The sequence below is a fragment of the Macaca nemestrina genome, chromosome 9, assembly GCF_043159975.1.
Source record: "Macaca nemestrina isolate mMacNem1 chromosome 9, mMacNem.hap1, whole genome shotgun sequence".
NCBI lineage: Eukaryota > Metazoa > Chordata > Mammalia > Primates > Cercopithecidae > Macaca > Macaca nemestrina.
In genome coordinates, this window is record NC_092133.1 from 46,015,229 (window position 1) to 46,037,147 (window position 21,919).

General features: G+C 36.3%; 1 protein-coding gene across 5 annotated transcripts in view; it reads left to right on the plus strand.

The window, feature by feature from the left end:
- LOC105480864 (ATPase family AAA domain containing 1) overlaps nucleotides 1-21,919 on the plus strand; it is an 86,833-nt gene that overhangs the window by 61,746 nt on the left and 3,168 nt on the right. For all 5 annotated transcript variants that reach the window (XR_011607757.1, XM_011740060.3, XM_011740087.3 and 2 more), the window contains exons 6-9: nucleotides 1,722-1,828; nucleotides 7,184-7,273; nucleotides 10,807-10,857; nucleotides 21,549-21,682. Coding sequence is in view for 4 of the 5 variants with exons in the window: in XM_011740060.3 (XP_011738362.1) it covers nucleotides 1,722-1,828; nucleotides 7,184-7,273; nucleotides 10,807-10,857; nucleotides 21,549-21,682 (382 nt within the window). In the remaining variant the exon portion in view is untranslated. The remainder of the gene's footprint in view (nucleotides 1-1,721; nucleotides 1,829-7,183; nucleotides 7,274-10,806; nucleotides 10,858-21,548; nucleotides 21,683-21,919) is intronic.

The window sequence follows — 21,919 nt, forward strand, 5'->3', positions numbered from 1 at the left end:
GAGTGCAGTGGTGTGATCTCAGCTTACTGCAATCTCTGTCTCCTGGATTCAAGTGATTCTCCTGCCTCAGTCTCCCAAGTAGCTGGGATTCCTGGCATTTGCCACCATGCCCAGCCAATTTTGTATTTTTAATAGAGATGAGGTTTCACCATATTGGTCAGGCTGGTCTCAAACTTCTGACTTTAAGTGATCCACCTGCCTCGGCCTCCCAAAGTGCTGGGATTACAGGTGTGAGCCACTGTGCCCAGCCAGGAATTTTAAGTTCAACTTACACATTTATTTTTGATGGATCATGCTTTTGGTGTTACATATAAAAATTAATCACCAAGTCCAAGGTCACCTAGATTTTCTTCCATATTATTTCCTAGAAGTTTTAGAATTTTGTGTTCTACATGCACATTTGTGATCCATTTTGTGTTAATTTTTGTGAAAACTACAAAGTCTGTGTCAATTTTTTTGCTTATGAGTCCAGTTGCTCCAGCACCATTTGTCAGATGTGCATTTACTTTTTTAAAAAAAATAGCACCTTTCAATCTTATAAAAGAAAATTGTTTTCCCCTTTTTAAAAAAAAATCATTTCGTGTTCATTGTAGATAATTTGGAAGACAGAAAATAAAAGAGATGTTAAACTTCTCCTTAAATCCATCCCTGAGCTATAACACAACGTAATTAGCATTTTTGTATATTTCCATAAAAGCTTTTTTACCATGTATAACATATGTATGTGCATTCCAGCATATATGTTTTAAATCATTTTCTGTCCTACATTTTTCTGCTTAATAGTGTTTTACGCATTTTTCCGTGTCGTTTTTGTTTATTACCAGGAAACTGCATGAGAAAAAAGTATGCGACCCTATAACTAAGAACACAGTGGGTTCAGGTGACCTAGAAAGTTAAGAGGCAAAATGCACAGGCTTTCCTCTGAGATTCCACATAACTCTTCCAGCCTCTCAGTACTAGATCCTTCATTTTTCTTACGTATGTTGTCATGAATGTATTTTTAGAGAAGAAACGAAAATTATGAATGATCGTGTTTTAATTTGCCTAATAATTTACCAAGTTTATTGTATCAGAATAATGTCTAAAACACGTAGCCCAATTTCTTTGTAATCTTTCATAAAGTTTTCAGCTTTAAAACAATTTTTTCTTTTATATTCATTTTTCTTAATTGACATAATTACACATATTTATGGGGTACAGAGTGACATTTCAATGATCACTACAGTATATAGTGATCGGATCAGGGTAATTAGAATACCCATCATCTCAAACGTTTTTCATTTCCGTGTGTTAGGAACATTTGAAATTACATAAAGAGTAAATAAAATAAGGCTAAGCATGGGGGCTTATGCCTGTAATCCCAGCACTTTAAGAGGCCGAGGCAGGAGAATCACTTGAGGCCAGGAGTTCAAGACCAGCCTTGGCAACATAGTGAGACCTGTCTCTACAGAAAATAAAAAAAGTTAGCTAGGCATGGTGGCACGTACCTGTAGTGCTAGCTACTCGAGAGGCTGAGGCAGGAGTATCACTTAAGTCTGGGAGTTTGAGGTTGCAGTGTGCTGTAATTGCGCCATTGCACCCCAGCCTGGGCAACAGAGTGAGACCCTGTCTCAAAAAAAAAAAAGGGGGGGGTAAATAATTAATTCTTAATTTCTAAGGTTAAGGACCTTTTACTTCTAGATTATTCTTAATTTCTAAGGTTAAGGACCTTTTGCTTCTAGACTCCTTTCTACGAAACCGTTCAAGTTCTGACCATGAAGCTACAGCCATGATGAAAGCTCAGTTTATGAGTCTCTGGGATGGATTGGATACTGATCACAGCTGCCAGGTATTTGAATAAAATCTGCCCTCAACTTGTGTTGGTTTTTTTGTTCTTAATAGAAAATTTGCTGGACTACTTCTTATGCTTTTGTACAAACTTTTTTTCATAATTATGTACACTTATGACTAAGTGATAAGGATCCAAAAGAATATGTTTTGTATAAACTTTATCCAATTTGAGGACTTCATGTTTACCAAAACATTAGTAGATTGACTAAATGCCCGAAACAGACGCAACAGAAGAGAAAACACCAGAGTAAAGCCTGTCCTTGGAATTTTCAGAACCTACAGTGCTAAGGAGAGGAAGTGACTAGTGTCTGTGGGTATTGTGTACATTTTTTAAAAAACTGTTCTTTCTCTTTTCCTTGACTCTTACTTGACTTTTACTGTAATTCCTTATAGTCTTTACTCTCAATTCTTAGTCACTTCCCTGATTTTCATTTGACAGAGTTCATTAGTAGCTGAAACTGACAACACTTTCTCACTTCTTGTCACCTAAGCCTATCTTTAGGATCCCAATTTTATACAAGACAGACTTGTATCCTAGGCTTTGTCTCTTCCTTCTATATGGCTGTGAAACCATAACTTGTTCCCTTGTTATGTGACCAAAGAGAAAGAGCTTTATTTTTCAATTTTCCTCTTTAGGTTCCCAGTTTTCATTTATTTTTTGGCCTCTGAATATTCCATGCTTTCTTGTCAGCTCAGTGGTTTAAAAGAAGGTTAAAAAGAAGTTAATCTGGCATGTTTGTTTTTTCAGCCAGATTGCTGGAAATAAACATCCTAGAACCATTTTCCTTTTTTTTTTTTTTCTTTTTTTTTAAATGAATCACTTATATCTCATGGAATAGTTAACAGTGTTCTTTTTGTTTTTTTAACTTTAGTATTTTCTCTTTTTTTTTTTTTTTTTTTGAGACGGAGTCTCGCTGTTGCCCAGGCTGGAGTACCGTGGTGCGATCTCGGCTCACTGCAACCTCCACCTTCCAGGTTCAAGCAATTCTCCTGCTTCAGCCTCCCAAGTAGCTAGGGTTACAAGACGTGCACCACCATGCCCAACTAATTTTTGTATTTTTAGTAGAGACTGAGTTTCACTATGTTGGCCAGGCTGGTCTCGAACTCCTGACCTCAGGTGATCCACCCACCTCACCTTCCCAAAGTGCTGGGATTATAGGCATGACCCACTGCGCCTAGCCAACTTTAGTATTTCCTATTTTGTAATCTGTTTTTGCCTTTTTTAAAAAAAGTATTATATTTAGAATTACTTCTTTAAAATTCAGTTGTTATTTCTTCAATTATTGTTTATTCTCCATGTTTTATCTCCTTCTGGAATGCCAGTTGGATATATGTAGGACCTTATTTCTATTTCATGTTTTGTTTTGTTTTGTTGAGACAGGGTCTCGCTCTGTTGCCCAACTTGGAATGCAGTGGCATGAACATGGCTGTCACTGCAACCTCAACCTCTTGGGCTCGAGTGATTCTCCTGCCTCAGCACCCCAAGTCTCTGGGACTATAGGTGCACGCCACTGCACCTGGCTAATTTTGGTGTTTTTTTTGTAGAGACAGAGTTTCATTAATTTGCTCAGGCTGGTCTTGAACTCCTGAGCTCAAACAGTCTGCCCGCTTTGGCTTCCCAAATTTAGCTGGCATTACAGGCTAAACCACTGTGCCTGGCCTATTTCATGTCTTTTTTAACATCTCTTTCATATTTTCTGTCTTCTTGTGCTATGTCCTGGATAATTTCTTTTCCTTTCTTCTGGTTCATTTGAAGTTCTTCTACTATCTGACTCTTTCATTGAGCTTATTATTTCAAGTATTATATTTTTCAGTTTTAGAAATTCTTCCAGATTGTTTTTCAAATCTATCAGGTGAGTTTTGATAGGCTCTTGCTTATTATTCATGTTTCTAATTGGATTAGAAAATCAGAACCCTGGCATCAACAAGCTGTGTGACCTTGGCCAAATTTTATAATCACTCTGTATCTGTATAGAGGGAATAATATCTATAAAAAGGGAGGATAGTACCTACCTCAGAATTGTTATGAGGAATTAATCTGAGGAAGTACATAGGCTTTACCGCCAGCCTTAGCTTAATTCCTTTACTTCTTTGCAAAATTGTAGGTTAATTTATTTGAGTCTTTTAAATATTTTCTTTTTGTGGCCAGAGGGCTTCAGGATCCCTTAAGCCCACCGCATTAGCATAAGTCAAAAGTCTAAACAACATCATTCTCAAGAAGAAAATTAAGCCATATGTCCTCCTTCTACATTATGTTTGTGAAGGTATAGTTTTATTACAAGGAACACATCCTTTAGTTTTTGTTGAATGGTTAGAGAAAAAACATAACATAGATAAATTTAGGTAACATTAATAGAAACATTTTTCATTAATAATTGGTTTTGATAAATCTGTGGGGTTTATCGGTTGCCAAAAACTAATTATTCTCCCTGAGAAATAATACTTAAAGCACCTAGACAATTGGATAGTTAGCCCATGTAAGAGAAGATATCTTAATATTATGTACCCTGTCAGAGCATAGTGTTCAGTTATTTTCAGCAGGGGATACAGCAGCAATTGGATGAAGTATTCTCCAGAGCCACTTCATCCAGAGCTCCACAGTGTGATTCTGGTACAGCATAACTTACAACAGAGTTTTCAGAACCAAAATTCCTTACTGCACTAATAGCAATTACAGTTTTCATTATGATGAGTTTTGATTTGAGAGAGCAAATGAAGATGCTGCTTTTTTATTAAACTGCAGTCACTTTTTAACCTTTATTGTATTTTGGGGGGGTTAAAATTGATATTACTAATTTTGAGTAATAGTTTTAGACATATTCTACTTTCATATGAACCAGTTAGCTCTTCTCTAGAATTGTCTTTTCTATGATTATGGATAGAGCCCAGTACCCTAGCTAGCTTTCTTGTAATATGGTCACCAAGGAAATAGAAATAGAGAATGGCTCAATGAAACCCGTCACTGTTTCTGGAAACCTTAGTAACTGATGACATATTTTTCATCTTGAGAGACATGAGACATAAAAGATAGGGTTTTTAGGGTATTCATTGATGAAGTTTAAAGTTTTGAGATGTAAATTTAAGTCTGATTATTTTAAATGTGAAATGATAAAATTATCTTCATGTGTTAAGATTTTTTTAAAACTTTTATGTTAAATTCAGGGGTACATGTGCAGGTTTGTTACATAGATAAACTTGTGCCTTGGGAGTTTGTTGTACAGATCTTTCATACCTAGGTATTAAGCCTAGTACCCATTAGTTATTTTTCCTGATCTTCTCCCTCTTCCAGATGAAGCTGGAGACCATGATTCTTAGCAAATGAATGCAGGAACAGAAAATAAAGATTTTTTTTAAAGTTTGAACAACTAACACCTAAAAGGAGCATTGCTTTTGTTTCTTAAGTAGTAAAAAATTAGTCGCTTCCTGTTTTAAATTTTAGCTCATTTCTATTGAATTAATATATATGAAAAGGTTCTCTGCTTTTGCTGCTTAAAATCACTCCTTAAAATTTGCTTCTTTATGTGAAACTACAAGTGATTTCAATCACTTTTGTTTTTTCATGAGTATCTGTTATACATAGTCAATGTTCCAAGTTTTACTAGTTTTATTTGGATTCCTTGATTGTTTTTTAGTATTCCATCCTCTCTACTGGCTTTTAAATTTTGTTTTGCTTTGTCCTGTGTTTCTTCAAATGCTGCCCATTTCCCTTTTTTTTTCCCCGAAATATTGACTTAACCACAGTGCCTTTTGTGATTTTTTTTTTCCTTATACTCATTCATTGTCTTATGCTTTTAGTTCATTCACCCACTTTTAAGATTTGTTTATTTTAAATTTGGAAGAAATTTTTTCTTTTCTATTAATTTTATTGAGTTGGAAAAAGTCAATATTAAGAGGCCGGGCATGGTATTTCACATCTGTAATCCCAGCACTTTGGGAGACTGAGTGGGGAGGATCACTTGAGCCCAGAGGTTTCAGACCAGCATAGGCAACATAGTGAGACCTCGTCTCTACTAAAGACAGAAAAATCAGCTAGGCACAGTGGCATGTGCCTGTAGTCCCAGCTACTCAGAAGGCAGGAGGATTGCTTGAGCCCAGGAGATTGAGGCTATAGTGAGCCATGTGGGTGGCACTGCACTCCTACCTGGGATACAGAGTAAGACTCTGTCTTCAAAAAAAAGAAAGAAAGAAAATAAAGAAAAATAGGTATGAGCATTAATATTTTGATTTTAGGACCACTTAACACAAATACAAACTTGCATTATGTTGTGTTGTGAAAGTAACATTTTTCAAATTTGTGTTTATATTTTCTTCCTCTAGGTGGCAAACTCTCACAGTTAATTGAAAGTAATTGGGCTCTGAGGCTCCTGAATGTCATTCAATGTAGAGTAGAAGTAGAATATAAGATTTGGATTATTTCAGAAATGTAAAACCTCTTAGGGAGAAATAAGATAATGTTAGAGAAATGTATTTCCATGGAATACCAATAAATTTCACTTTGGATAGCAGATGTGTATTGTTACTGGGTTATACTGAAGTATCAACAGTAAAGGTAATATTGACGTCTTTCAGAAATTAACTTGTTTAATATATCTTTGTTTTTATTCATGTTTATTTTTAAAGTTCCTTTTTTTTTTTTTTTTAAATCTCTACGTCCTTTATAAGTAAGTGACGTAGACCTAGAAGTTGGCAGGGCTGCCAGCATTTTTAAAAAGAGTTCTTCCCAGCATTTTGATGTTTGGTTATACTCTGTTATCTTTGTTTAAAATTGGATTACTTGATACTTTATTTCGCATTAAGAAGATACCACCTGCAGTGGGGATAGTACCATGATACGATGGTGTGAAATACAAGAAAAAGTACACAGTATCTATTACAGTTACCAGAATCTTCAGACTTATTAAGGGGAAATGATTCTTTCCATATAATATTATTTAAGGACTTGAATTATCCCCCCATACTCCCAAAATGTATACCCAAGCTATAACATAATGGCTTTCAGTCATTCAATATGTGTTCATTAAACAACCATATTTTGCAAAATACAATAGTTTTTTAAAAGCAAATTTTAATAATTCTTTAGTAGCTATTTGCAACTGAACATTACATATTTTAATTACTAGAAAGACATGAAGTGAAATGCATTAGTTTTCCAGTTTCGCTATTATTTGATTTATTTAGGATTAACTTAAATTTATACCTGTAAATAGTTGAATAATAGTGAATTAAAATCAGATTTCTTACAAAGGATTTAGTTAAAATACCACTTAATTTTTAAAACTAAGCCCTAGTAATAACATTCTTAGAGGAATATAATTGGTAGGTTTAACACCTTCTGCTTTCTTTATACACTTAGGTCATAGTAATGGGAGCTACCAATCGTCCTCAGGACCTTGACTCTGCTATAATGAGAAGAATGCCTACAAGATTTCACATCAACCAGCCTGTAGGTAGTCTTGATTGATATTATGAAGAGTTAAATATTCACCTTTTTTATAGGTCTTTACCTTTAATTTTAAGAAGGGAATATTTTGTCATATAGGGCTACTTATGACAGGGAAGGAATGGGGCAAAAACCCTGACAGTAGCTTCTTTGTCCTTTCCACTCTCTTTATTTCTATCCTAAGATTAGTGTTACTTGCTTCTCTTCAAAGTATATATATATATATATAGTTATCTCAAGTTTGCCTGGCTATTTTAGTGATTTACTTTAGGATGTAGGAAGTTATCTATATAGGAAGATACATAAGAAAATCTAGGCCGGGCGCGGTGGCTCAAGCCTGTAATCCCAGCACTCTGGGAGGCCGAGGCGGGCGGATCACGAGGTCAGGAGATCGAGACCATCCTGGCTAACACGGTGAAACCCCGTCTCTACTTAAAAAAATACAAAAAACTAGCCGGGCGAGGTGGCGGGCGCCTGTAGTCCCAGCTATTCGGGAGGCTGAGGCAGGAGAATGGCGTAAACCCGGGAGGCGGAGCTTGCAGTGAGCTGAGATCCGGCCACTGCACTCCAGCCCGGGCGAAAGAGCGAGACTCCGTCTCAAAAAAAAAAAAAAAAAAAGAAAATCTAAATTACAGTTTTGGTTTAGCATAGAATAGAATTGGAGAAATTTGGCTTAAATAATTATTCTATTCAGAAGGCCTGGCATGAACAACTGGGATTTATTTGATTGAGTATTGGCAGATGTAGTCAGTGCTTCCCTGATAGGATTAATGATGCCAGTAGATATCATAGTTTACCTTAAGAATACAAATGCTTAGATAGTGTTAAACCAGTTCTGCCTTCTTTCTAGCATTTTTTGTTAGTTAAGAAGTACCCTCTAGTAGATGATTATGACTTACCAGCGCACTATAATTTTGGCACAGATCTTCAAATCTTGAATTCTGTCTGCCTTCAGATTGCAAAGGAAAGAAAAAACAGATTTTACTAGTAGAAAATATGTTCCATACAATCAGCATGTTACATGGTTGCCATTTAGTGGAACTAACTTTTAATTCCATTTATAATCTGGCTAAAAATCATTTGTCACATTCATATTCTGTAATTTGTCAGATTGGTTTTTGGTAGTAAACATGATCTCTGAAAGATCGATGGTTATGGACTCTATAAAATTACTCTGATCAACTCTTTACTATAGCTACCACTCTAATAAAGTGGTTAAGTGTGTGCACATCCTTAGAAAATTTACCCAGTGAATCAATGAAAAGATTTTTAAACTTAATTTAGGAGACTATAAAATTTATTTAGTATGATGGTTTTTTTTTTTTTTTTTTTCTTCAAGACAGAGTCTTGCTGTGTCGCCCAGGCTGGAGTGCAGTGACGCGATCTTGGCTCACTGCAATCTCTGCCTCCCAGGTTCAAGTGAGCCTGCCTCAGCCTTCCAGTAAGCTGGGATTATAGGCGCCCACCACCATCAGCTAGTTTTTGTATTATTAGTAGAGAGGGGGTTTCACCATGTTGGCCAGGCTGGTCTCGAACTCCTGACCTCAGGTGATCTGCCTGCCTCAGCCTCCCAAAGTGGGATTACAGGCATGAGCCACCACACCTGGCCTAGTATGACTAATATTTATTGAGCATTAATATGTGTCAGAGACCTGCTAAGGTCTGGTGAATGGGACATGGGCCTGGTCCTCGAAGAACTCTGTTTTGGAGAGGCAGACACAGAAATAAATAATGTAAATATGCTTTATGAAGGTATGTTTAAAGAACTATGAGAGCCTGAGATGATGATGAAAACTAATATTCTGTCAGGGAAGTCCATGGAATTTCCAGAATCCAGCTGGACCTTGAAGGATGGTAGGAATTTGATAGGCAAATGAGACAAGGAAGGGCTTTCCTGCCAGAATGAACAAAGTCAAGAAGCTGTGGAAGCACTGTTTAATGGTGAGTTCTAAGGGTAGTTTGGTGAGTGCACCAAGGAATATAGATGGAGAGGAGGCTGGAAAGGTAGACTGCTTCTGGGTTTAGGTGAACTTTATATGCTTTGCACAAGAGTTTAGATTTTATTTTGTAAGCGAGACTTCAGAACATTTTTTTTTAAATTTGTTTACTTCATTGATTCTGAAGATCATTTATAGAATCTCTATCACTAACCCAATAGTTAGTACAATGGACAATTAAGGTTTTTTATTTTTATTATTATTTTTTAAAGACAGAATCTTGCTCTGTCAGCCATACAATTATAGCCCACTGCAGCTTTGACTCGTGGGCTCAAACAATCTTTCCACCTGAGCCTCCTGAGTAGTTAGGACTATAGGCATGCACTACCACATTTGGCTAATTTTTGAATTTTTTTATAGATGGGGGTCTCACTGTTGCCCAGGCTAGTCTTAACTCCTGGCCTCAAGGGACCCTCCTACCTTCGCCTCCCAAAGTGTTAGGATTACTGACATGAGCCACTGTGCCTGGCCAGCTAAGGTTTTTGATGTACAGTAGAATAGAACATAGGATACAGTAGCATGGAAAGTAGCCAGTATTAAAGTTGTAAATTTAATATGTCCTGTGAGTAATCAAAATGGGTTGTAACAGGTTCTATCAAATTTATTATAAATTTGTATAGTGTTAACAAGAAATGGAAACTTTGTAACCTCCATTTCATTCCATTGTTAGTGAATATACTTTATAGGTTAGTTTTTTTCTTATGTAACTTACGATGTGAAGTGTATGGTTAATCTTAAAACTTTTCTCCAAGTGAAATGTTTAACAAAAAGTATTTATTGGTGATCATATAACATATCAAATTAACCTTCCTACTTGACATACTTGAATTACAAAAAGAGCAGGGTTTGGTTTGTTTTTCAGGTAATTTGATTTGGTAGTCATTGTAACTAGCTCTGTTTTGTGATGTTTGTGGGACTAGGGGTAAGTTCAGCCATGATAGTTTTAAAAAGCATCTATATTGACTATATAGCTGAGGGATTCTATAAAAGGTGCTAAATGTAGTTTGTATTTATTGTATGGTGTAAAAATAGGAATTGTCACTGGGGGAAAGCATACAGACATGTAAACAAATGTATCATCACTAAATTAAAATTCACTAATATAAATTAGTAGTCAAAGAAGGAGGAGGAAATGGAGGAACTGAGAAGTTACTGTTGCTCTCTCTTTAAATTACTGATAATAAATTTTATAATGAGTTTTCATGAGTTTACTACATGAAGGGAAAAAAATGAAGATTGCTGAAGTATAGAGGGAAGACATTATAGTCGTAGATATTCATTTACTCATTGAAGATTATAGGTGTGTTATTTCCCAAACGTTGTACTAGGCACTGGGGATGAGAGTAAGAAGAGACAGTTCAGTAGGAGAACCAGAGATGATTACTCTAGAGTCTTGAATCTAGTTGCTTTGACCTCTTCAAAGTTTCTGTCATCTCCTGTAAGTATTGAGAGAGACTTTAGAAGGGACAAAATATTAGGAACACTAATTGATCTTCTTTAAAAAATAAAAATGCTAACCAGAAATTATCCTGCTTTTAGGCTTTAAAACAGAGAGAAGCAATCCTGAAACTCATCTTGAAAAATGAAAATGTAAGTAGAAAATAAAATTTTTTTCCCCATCCTATAAATATGATGTTCATAAAGTTATTTTAGAGAAAAATGAGGAAGGAATCTGAGAATGATATACTCCAGGGATCCCCAGCCCCTGCAGCCACAGACTGGTACTGGTCCATGGCCTGTTAGGAACTGGGCCACACAGCAGGAGGTGAGCTGTGGGCTAGAGCTCCACTTCCTGTCACATCAGCAGCAGCACTGGATTCTCATAGGATTGCAAACCCTATTGTGAACTGTGCGTGTGAGGGATCTAGGTTGTTCGCTTCTTATGAGAGTCTAATAATAAATGTAATGCACTCGAATCATCCCCAAACCATGCTCTGCTCCTCCACTTCTCCAGGTCTGTGGAAAAATTGTCTTCCATGAAATTGGTCCCTGATGCCAAAAAGGCTGGGGTACTGATACACCTTTGAACTTGACCTGAATCCTTTTGGTTGCTTATGTAACTCAGTAACTATGGTATATGTGAGTTAAAGATACTTTTCTTATGTTTTTAGAGCCATGTGCTTTTGTATATGTGCATTAAAATGCTCTGATAATTTTCAGACTAGTCTCTGATTTTATGTGAGATACATTTGTGAAAACATAATTTTTTTGTTGTTTTGTACTTAATTGCATTTTTTAACCTTTCCTGTGGTGATGAAAATTGCAGTATTTTTTGAAGTTGAAATTTAAATTTAAGAAGTGATAATCAAAATCTTCAATAGCTTTTGTGTTTAATGTTTTTTTGGTCTCATGGTTCAAAAATTAAAGTATTTATATTTAATAATATACAGAGAAAATCTTCTTCCCTTTTTTCCTGTATATATTTCTTTTCTTTTCTTTTTTTTTTTTTTTTTTTTTTTGAGGCGGAGTGTCACTCTATAGCCCAGGCTGGATTGCAGTGGCGCAGTCTCCACTCACTGCAACCTCTGCCTCCCAGGTTCATGCAATTCTCGTGTCTCAGCCTCCCGAGTAGCTGGGATTGCAGGCATGTGTCACCACACCTGGCTAATTTTTGTATTTTTACCATGTTTTTTTTGTATTTTACCATGTATTTTTACCGTGGTTTCACCATGTTGGCCAGGCTGGTCTCGAACTCCTGGCTTCGTATGTTATTTCTCTCTCCTTTTATTTACTTATTTTTTACATAAACTATCAATAACACATGCACACTGTTCTGTGCGTTACTTTTTTTACTTATATTTGAGATCTTTCCATATTAGCATCTAGTATCCTTATTCTGTTGTCTCTCTTTGTTTTTGCACCACATAGGATTCCATTGTATGGACATTCTGGAATTTAGTTAATGCCACATAGAAGGACATTTGGATTGATTCTGGTCTTTCACTATTATAAAAATTCTACATTTAATAGCCTTGTGTGCATGTGATTTCATACTTGTGCAGGAATATTAGTAAAGTAAATTATCCAGGAGCAGAATTGCTAGATCAAAGGTTAGAGTGTTTATAATTTTGGTAGCTATTGCCAAATTGTTCTGGTTTACTCATATTCCTGTAATAAAGAGTGCCTCTTTTCCTGTAGTTTTGCCAACAGAATGTTATGGAACTTCATGCCAACTTGATAGGTAGAAAATGGTTATCTCTCTGTTTTTTTGTTTTTGTGTTTTTTTTTCTTTTTTGAGATAGGGTCTCTCTCTGTTGCCTAGCCTGGAGTGCAGTGGTGTGATCAGGGCTCACTGCACCCTTAAACTCCTGGGCCCAAGTAATCCTCCCGCCTCACTCTCCCAAGCAGATTACAGGCATGTACCACCAAGCCTGGCTAATTCTTTTTATTTATTTATTTATTTATTTATTTTGTTGAGACAGGATCTTGCTTTGTTACCCAGGCCGGTGTTGAACTCCTGGGCTCAAGCAGTCCTCCCTCCTTGGCCTCCCAAGGCTGGAATTATAGGCATGAGCCACCACACCTGGTCAAAGGTGGTTATCTCATTAAAGTTTTAATTTGCATTCTTTAGGGATGGAATGAATAGTGTATGTTTAAGAATCATTTGAATTTTGTTTCTGCGAACTGTATATTCATATATTTTGCCCATTTTTCTATTGCAGTGCTCCTTTTCATAATAAACCTATAGGAACTCTGTGTATTATGGAGATTTGCCCTTTGTGTGATTTGAAAATATTTTTTTCCAAGTTGTCTTTCAATTTTATTGGAGTTTTCTCTCCCCCACCCGCCCCCAACTTTATGGTTTCTTGATTTTGAAAGGCCTTTCCCACTCCCAAGTTTATAAAAGAATTTTCCACACTTTCCAAACTCTTGCTACCTGTTTTCCCAAAACTTGATAACTGCATATAATTGAGTAACATGGTATTCCTTTTTATCCCAAACTTAACATCTAAACTCACTGTTAGAACTCACTATATAAACTAATAAATCAAATAGATTCTGATAGTGAATGAGCCTTAGTAGAGATGCTACTTTTATCAAAATACTTGTATTTGTATGGCTTCCCTCCTTCCTTGAATTACCATAAACCCCATGGCTAATTCTTCTCTAGCCATGCCCTACTTCCACACTTCCTATTTTTTCCCATTATATCTCACCTGTAAATGTTTTAGTTGTATCTCTAAAAGAAAAGGATTCTTTTTTTTTACCCTAGCCTAATTGCCATGTTATACCTATCAAACAATTGACAGTAAGTCATTATTTTCATTATCCTAGTCTATGTACAAGTCTCTGATTATCTCTTTTTAAATACCTTTTTTTAACCATGTATTTGTTTGACTCAAGATCCATATGAATTTCCTAATTTGCAATTCTTTGATAGTTTTTATGTCTCTCTTAATTTATGGGTTATAGGTTCTTCCCTCATCTTGCTTCCTCCCCCGCACCCACGCTTTTAAAATTATTTACTAGAGAAACTAGGTTGTGTTTGTCCTGAGTTGTCCACAGTCTGGGTTTTGCCGATTGCAGAGGAGTAGTTGTTCCTCTAAAATTGGTAGTTGGATCAAGAGACCAGATGAAGTTCAGGTTGGTGGGGAGGAGACACAGGACAGGACAGCACAGCTTCATAGGCAGAATTATATTCTTCCATCAGGAGAAACATAATATCTCGGTGGCTTGTATGTTTTACATTTAAATCTTTAATATATTTGGAATTTAGGTACATGATATGCAGTATGAATCCAACTTTGGTTTTGTTTTTCTGGATGGATACCTACTTGTCCAACACCCTTTTTTCTTTTTTTTATTTTTTTGTGACAGAGTCTTGCTTTGTCACCCAGGCTGGAGTATGGTGGCGTGATCTCTGCTCACTGCAACCTCTGCCTTCCAGGTTCAAGTGATTCTTGTGCCTCAGCTTCCCAAGTAGCTGGGATTACAGGCACGTGCCACCACGCCTGGCCAATTTTTTGTATTTTTTCGTAGAGACAGGGTTTCATCATATTGGCCAGGCTGGTCTTGAAGTACTGAGCTTAAGTGATCCACGTGCATCAGCCTCCCATAGCACTGGGATTCCAGGCGTGAGCCACTGTGCTCAGCCCATTTTTTTTTTTTTATAGCCACTAGAGATGCCACTTTTACCAAATTCTCATATGTATTGACTGTTTCTGGACTTTAAATTCAGGTCTTGGTCTTTTGTATGTTTATGCCCTAGCATCATACTGTTTTAATTATTGAGGCTTTGTAAGTTTTAATATCTGGTAGAACTGTATATCCCTTGTTGTCCCCGAGCCCCAAGGTTATTTTAATTCTTTTTCTCTGCATAAATTTTAGAATCAATTTGTCTTATGTAGGAAAAAAACAAACATTAATATTTTTGGTGGAATCTCATTTAAGAGTATCTTTTTGATGTTGAATTTTTCTGCCCAATGGCATATATGTCTTTCTGGGTGTTTACTTTTGTGTCTTTCAGTAGTGTTCTAATGATTTATTTATTTATTTTTTAAAGAGATAAGCTATCTTATCAAGCAGAGTTCAATGGAACTTACAAAAAAAAAAAAAACAGAAAGAGATAGGGTCTCACTTTGTTCTCACTCTGTTTACCCAGGCTGATATGTTGTTTTTTTAGGGTCTCACTGTATTACCCAGGCTAAAGTGCTGTGATGTGATCATAGTGCACTGCAACCTTGACCTCCTGGGCTCAAGTGATCTTCCCACCTCGGTCTCCCAAGTAGCTAGGACTACACGCATGCTTCACCATACACAGCTAGTTGTTTTTTGTTCTTTAAAAAATTTTTTGTAGAGAAAGGGTCTCACTATGTTACCCAGGCAGGTCTTGAACTCCTGTCCTCAAGCTTTCCTCCTGCCCTGGCCTCCCAACGTGCTAGGATTATAGGCGTGAACCACCATTCTCAGCCTGTTTCCTTAAAAACATATCAAAATAACATATAATGTATGCAAGAGTTTAAAGAACCTAGCAAATTAACAAAGATTGGGATCAGTGGTTATGAATCATTTTGGAGGAAGCGTGTCATAGGGCCCTTTAAGAATGAGATAAAAGTAGTCTTTTCTAAGAAAACTACATATGTACATGAAATATGTACACTTTCAGGGAAATTCCTAAAATCCTTCATGTTTTTTAGGTAAGGAACTTTGGTCCTAGACAAGAAATCAGTAAAGAAATCAGCAACCTCCGCCTCCTGGGTTCAAGCAATTCTCCTGCCTCAGCCACCTGAGTGGCTGGGATTATAGGTGCGCGCCACCACACCCGGCTAATTTTTATGTGTATACATATATTCTTAGTAGAGAAGAGGTTTCACCATGTTGGTCAGGCTGGTCTCAAACTCCTGACCTCATGATCCGCCCACCTCAGCCTCCCAAAGTACTGGGATTACAGGCATGAGCCACCACGCCCGGCCGTCTGTTAATTGAATTTTTGGTAGCTGCTTTCAAAAAGACATTGTGTAATCCTGTCACTTTGAGAGGCCAAGGGAGGCGGATCACCTGAGGTCAGCAGTTTGAAACCAGCCTGGCCAACATGGTGAAACCCTGTCTCTACTAAAAATACAAACAAATTAGCTGGGCATGGTGGCTGGCACCTGTAACCCCAGCTACTTGGGAGGCTGAGGCAGGAAAATCACTTGAACCCCAGAGTCGGAGGTTACAGTGACCCGAGATCGTGCCACTACACTCCAGCCTGGGTGACAGAGTAAGACTCTGTCTCAAAAAAAATAAATAAAAAGTGTAGTTGTAGTACTGTTTAGATAAAACACAATTGGTAAACCTTTAGCAGTGATAGACACCAGTGAAAAGTTTAGAGAAGAAAATAAAGGGGATAGTTAACAAGTTCCTTTGAATTAGGATGACTATGTGTGGCTAGAAATTTAACAGATATTAGAAGGTAGTTACTGACAGTTTTGGAGACTTCAAGTTAACCAGTACAGTTATTTAATTTAAACCGTTTTGATGAAGGATCATATTGCATGACTGGAAGTTTATAACATTTTTGAAATATAATGTGGTCTAGTGTAGCTGGAGATGATGCAGATGCTTTACATATAGCTGATTAATATGAGTATAAGTGATGAAATTTAAGCCCTTTTTCTTGTAACATAGCCATAAATTACACAGGTTATTTAGTTTCACATTTAAACTTAAGAAGTTACTCATGTCAGTGCTGGGCTTGATGACTCATGCCTCTAATCCTAGCACTTCTGAAGGCCATGGTGGGAGAATCACTTGAGGCCAGGAGTTTGAGACAGGTCTGGGCAACATGATGAGACCTCACATCTACAAAGAAATTTTAAAATTTAACTGGGTGTGCCTAGCTACTCGGGAGACTGAGGCAGGAGGATCACTTGAGCTTAGAAGTTCAAGGCTGCAGTGAATGCACCACTGCATTCTAGCCTGGGTGACAGAGCAAGACCCTGTCTCTAAAAAAATAAATAAATAAGAGGAAGAAATTATACATGTCTCTAAAGTTTAGTATTTAGTATTCTGCTTTCTGAAATAGTACTGTCTTTTCTTTTAGGATTATGTTTTTCATAGCTACAGGGAATTTTTTTTTTTTTTTTTAAACGGTCTCTGCTTTGTCACCCAGGCTGGAGTATGGTGGCACGATCTCAGCTCACTCTAGCCTTCCTGGGCTCAAGTGATCCTCCTACCTCAGCCCCCTAAGTAGCTGGGACTATAGGTGCATGCCACCACACCCAGCTAATTTTTTGTATTTTTTAGAAGTGGGATTTCGCCATGTTGCCCGGACCAGTCTAGAACTCTTGAGCTCAAGAGATCCACCCATCTCAGCCTCCCAAAGTGCTAGGATTACAAGCATGAGCCATCCTGCCCAGCAGATACAGGGAATTTTTAGTAATTCTGTTTCTTATTCATAAAACCACAAAGTATAGTTTCTAATCAGTTTTATGTTGCAAAATATGAATGCTCCCTGGGTAACTGCTGACATGAGAACATCTTGTCATTTCCCACTGGTTGGTATTTGTATGCTGAAGGATTACTGCTACTTCAATAAAATCTGAAGAAAATTCATTTAATTTTGTTAAAGATGCCTCAAATCAGTAGCACATATATTTATTTGGTAAACTGAGCACCGTCATGCTTATACATTGTGGAGCTGAATGAGGGTTGTTTGTTTTTTAATTCACATGAACTTCCAGAGTTTGAATTCTTCTTCTCTGAATAAAAGATTGAAACTTTTGAAATGATACCGTGTTCTACTCTTTTACAATTCTTTTTTTGATAGGTACTCCTTAACATGATTCACTTATTTTAAAAAGATAGTGTAGTGATTTTGGCTTAAGGTTTTAAGTATAAAAAGAATTAGCACTGATAAAATGTATACCCTATGAAAGTATTTTGTCTGAGTTTAAGGAGGTAGCTTTTTTCCCTATACAAACTGACCTGAATTTACTTTTATATGATATAGCAGCAATAGTTGTTTTTTGTTTGTTTGTTTGTTTTGAGACAGAACTGAGGGTCTCCTACATTCTAGCTGACCAGCCTCGTCATTCTAGCCAGACTGGAATGCAGTGGTGTAATCGTAGCTCACTGCAGCCTTGAACTCCTTGGCTCAGGTGATCCTCCTGCCTCAGCCTCCTGAGTAACTAGACACCCAGCTAGTTAACAAAAATTTTTTTTGTTGAGATGGGGTCTGTATTAGCCCGTTCACAAACCACTATAAAGAACTACCTGAGACTGGATAACTTATGAAGAAAAGAGGTTTAATTGACTCACAGTTCCATAGGCTGTACAGGAAGTATGGCTGGGAGGCCTCAGGAAACTTACAATTATGGTGGAAGGCGAAAGGGAAGCAAGCACGTCTTACCATGGCAGAGCAGGAGAGGGAGAGATTGAAGGGGGAAGTGCCACACACTTTTAAACCATAAGATCTTGAGAGAACTCACTATCATGAGAACAGGGGGAAATGTGCCCCTATAATCCAGTCACTTCCCAACAGGTCCCTCCCCTAGCATTGGGAATTAAATTCAACATGAGACTTGGGTGGGGACACAGAGCCAGACCATATCAGGGCCTCATAAGCATTTGCCCCAGCTGGTCTTGAAATAAAATTATAAGTGTAAAATGCTTAGAATACAGAGATGTTATTTACAAATATACTATTAATGGTGGATATAATAAACAACTGCACATAAGTAAGTATCATTCTTTCAAGCTATTTTCGCAGTCTGTTAACTTATTCTGCTGTTGCTGCCTATATTCAAAATCTTTTTAACTTGGGAATTGCTTTCAGAGTTGCCTAATGAAAAGGTTCTCATTATTTCATGGTTTATCTAAAAGTTATTTTACAACAAAATGAGCTACTTTTAGAGTGCTTGCCATGTGCCAAGCATTTTGGTGAGCTATACATTGTTTTATTTAATCCTCATTTCTCTAAGGAGTACATATTAGTCCTATTTTTACAGCTGAGGAAACTGAAACCCAGAGAAGTTATGTAGTAACTTGCCCAGGATTACACAAAGAAGTTATGGAGCCTACTCGTAACCATTAGGGTATGGTACCTCTTAATTAAATCTTGCTTCCCCAGTGATGGGAATCTTCTTTTCTTTGTTTTCTTATACTTGGTTGGTTCATCTTTCTAACTGTATCATCTTGTCAGGCACAAGATTTGTGAGTGGTTAGAACATAGGGTAGCCCAACAACGGACTGGTCAAAAGACAGGAGGAAGTGTTGGATGTTTAATTTTTAACATCTCATAGTATAGTTTGGAAAGCTCTGTAAAGTAGTTTGTTAAATGTATGAAATATTTCAAACATATAAACAAATAGCCCTATTATCTTCCACCCATATTTAACAGGCAATTTTAATGTATTTCCACATTTGCTTTATATATTTTTTTTTAATTAAGTACAACCTTAAGCAACCACTGACCATCTCCCATTATCACCATCATTGGTAAACTGCTGTCCAGGAGTTGATAGAGTGTATCAATCCCATGAATATATGTGAACAGATACCTAATACATGTGTATAGGTATATGTTATTTTTATTCTTTTTACCAACAGTAGAAAAATTAGATCCTTGTATGTGTCTTGTCTCTTAAGGACACATGAGAAGAGTTTCTCAATTCACAAAAAATTAAAAACTACAAAGGAAAGAGAATAGAGAAGTCTGACTGTAATCAGACTTAAAGCTTCTGTATCACAGGATAACATGAACAAAGTGAAAAAACAAGCCGCAACCAAAATATTTGCAACCCTATAACCATCAAAGGACTAAGATCTAAATTATATACATGTATGTACATTAGATCACAGGTGCTGTCACCAGTCCTAAGAACTCACTGATGTGGCAGTACATGAGACATAAGTTAAAAATCTTCCAGTATTGTGAATTTGCCCATTTTTATATGTAATTAAATAAATTTTTGCTGTATGTTTTGAGGCCATGTTACATGTATGTCTACAAGTGCAGAATTGTTATATTTTTCTGGTGAAATTTTTTAATCATTATATAATGGCTTCTCAGTTATTCATTTTGAGTAAAAATCTGATGTAACTAGAACTGCATTAGCTTTCTTTTTATTAAAAGCTGATATCTTTCAGCCTTCTACTTCCTGCTTTTCTTTGTTTTTATTTCAAATGTAACACAAAGCCTGTTTTTTCCCTTTCAGCATCAGTATGTCTTTTATAAACTTCAAACAGCTACATTTTGGGTTCTTCTGTATAAAATCTTTTACCAGCCAAGTTTAGTCTATTTGCATTTATGGTGATTACTCATAAATTTGGATTCATTCATTATTATTTTAATACTTATGCTTTTTCTTTGCTTATTTGTCCCCCTCTAGTCCTGAGTTTGTTAATACTGTTCTTGTATTCTTTATTCTGTTTTTCTCCCTTCCTCTGTTGGTTTGGAAATTACACATTCTCTTTCTTTCCTTTAGTGTTACCCTTTCTGTCCTTTAGTGGTACCTATGTATTTTGACATACATAAATAAAGTCTAAGTTAATAATATCCGTATCCTCTTTTTAATGCTTTAATTGTAACACTTTAGAATACCTTAATGTAGATGTCTCCTCCGTTTTACATATTCTTATTATATAGCATTTTAGCTCCACTTTGTTTTTGTACTCCAAATGATTATGACTACTATAATAATTATTACTACTATTTATATAGCTAAAGTTTATTTAGATTTATCCATGTATTTACCATTTGCTTTGCTTACCATTGCTGCTTGCACTCTTGCCCTCTGGGTTCAGTTTTCTTTTTATCAAAAAACATGATTTATCTTCATGTAACCCTTACATTTAGGAATGAGAGCACTGTTATGTGAGGTCACAGTTGCAGAGCTGGCAGTGTTGTCTCACCTTCAACTCTCTTGTCCTTGTGTAGAGTTGCTGTTCTTCCTAAAACACTGTGTCTTCCACAAATACAAAGGGAATTTAGTAAATATAATACAAATACAAATGGGAATTTAGTAACTATAAGGTGGCATTTCACATCAGTGGGGGAAAATAAATGTTGCTGTAACAAGTGATGAGCTAAATGGGGGAAAAATACAGCTGGACCTTACTATATTGTGTTCAAATCCTGGCTCTGACTATGTTTACCTGTCCAGGTCTCATGATTCTTATCTGAAAATGAAATTGATAGTTTCTGAGAAGATTAAATGAGAATAATACATACAAAGTGCTTACCCCAGTGAAAGAGACATAAGAATCATTTACTAGATGGTAGTCATAGGTTTTTTTCTTGCTTATTTTCTCTTCTTAATCTGTACATAAGTTTAGTATGATTAGACTATCTCAAGTCTATTATGTGGCTAGGACAGTCACTTAATTGGCTTGACTATAAGCTTAGCTTGAGGAGCAGAAGTTTAGGTGCTAAATTCATGTTGAGATAATAGAATACCAAGCATTACAATTAAAAGGAATGTTAAGAGTTTTTTTGTGTGTTTTTCTGTAATGGACTCTGGAGTTAATTACATTTGCCAAGTACTGTATGTTGAATATATTACAGAAAAATGTCACCTTGGTACCTTCTTGAGAGATATCAAAGCAAGTCCAATATCTGTTCTTCCCCATCACTCTACAGTGTATCTAGTAATAATTATTTGTCTTAATCATAAGGACAAATAATGAAAATTATATTTCAAATTTCTAAGCTTTTGTGGTTAAAAAAAGCTTCTAGAAACTATTGTTTCTCCTCCCATGCTGTTATAATATGCTTAACTTTCTTTAAGATGGGTATTTGGTAGTATTTGCAATATATTTATTTTTGTTTTTTAAGCATGTTTTTATATTTGTTTAAGGTGGATAGGCATGTAGACCTGCTAGAAGTTGCCCAGGAAACTGATGGCTTTTCAGGAAGTGACCTAAAAGAGATGTGTCGAGATGCTGCCCTCCTCTGTGTTAGAGAATATGTTAATTCTACATCAGAAGAAAGGTATATTATTTTGACTTGATTTTTAATACTTGTTAAAACCTTTTAGAGCTTTTAGGTTAGTTTCTTTTATTTTGCTTTATATTAGAAACACCACTTACGAAATAAAAGGTAAATTTGGATTATCACCCCCTGCAACTTTGTTTATTACCATTTTTCCAAAGCAGAATTCTGGAAATGAAGGAGGGCAGAATTGTGGGAAGGGTCTAGAATGAAGGAGAAAAAAAGTTGAATTCCTTC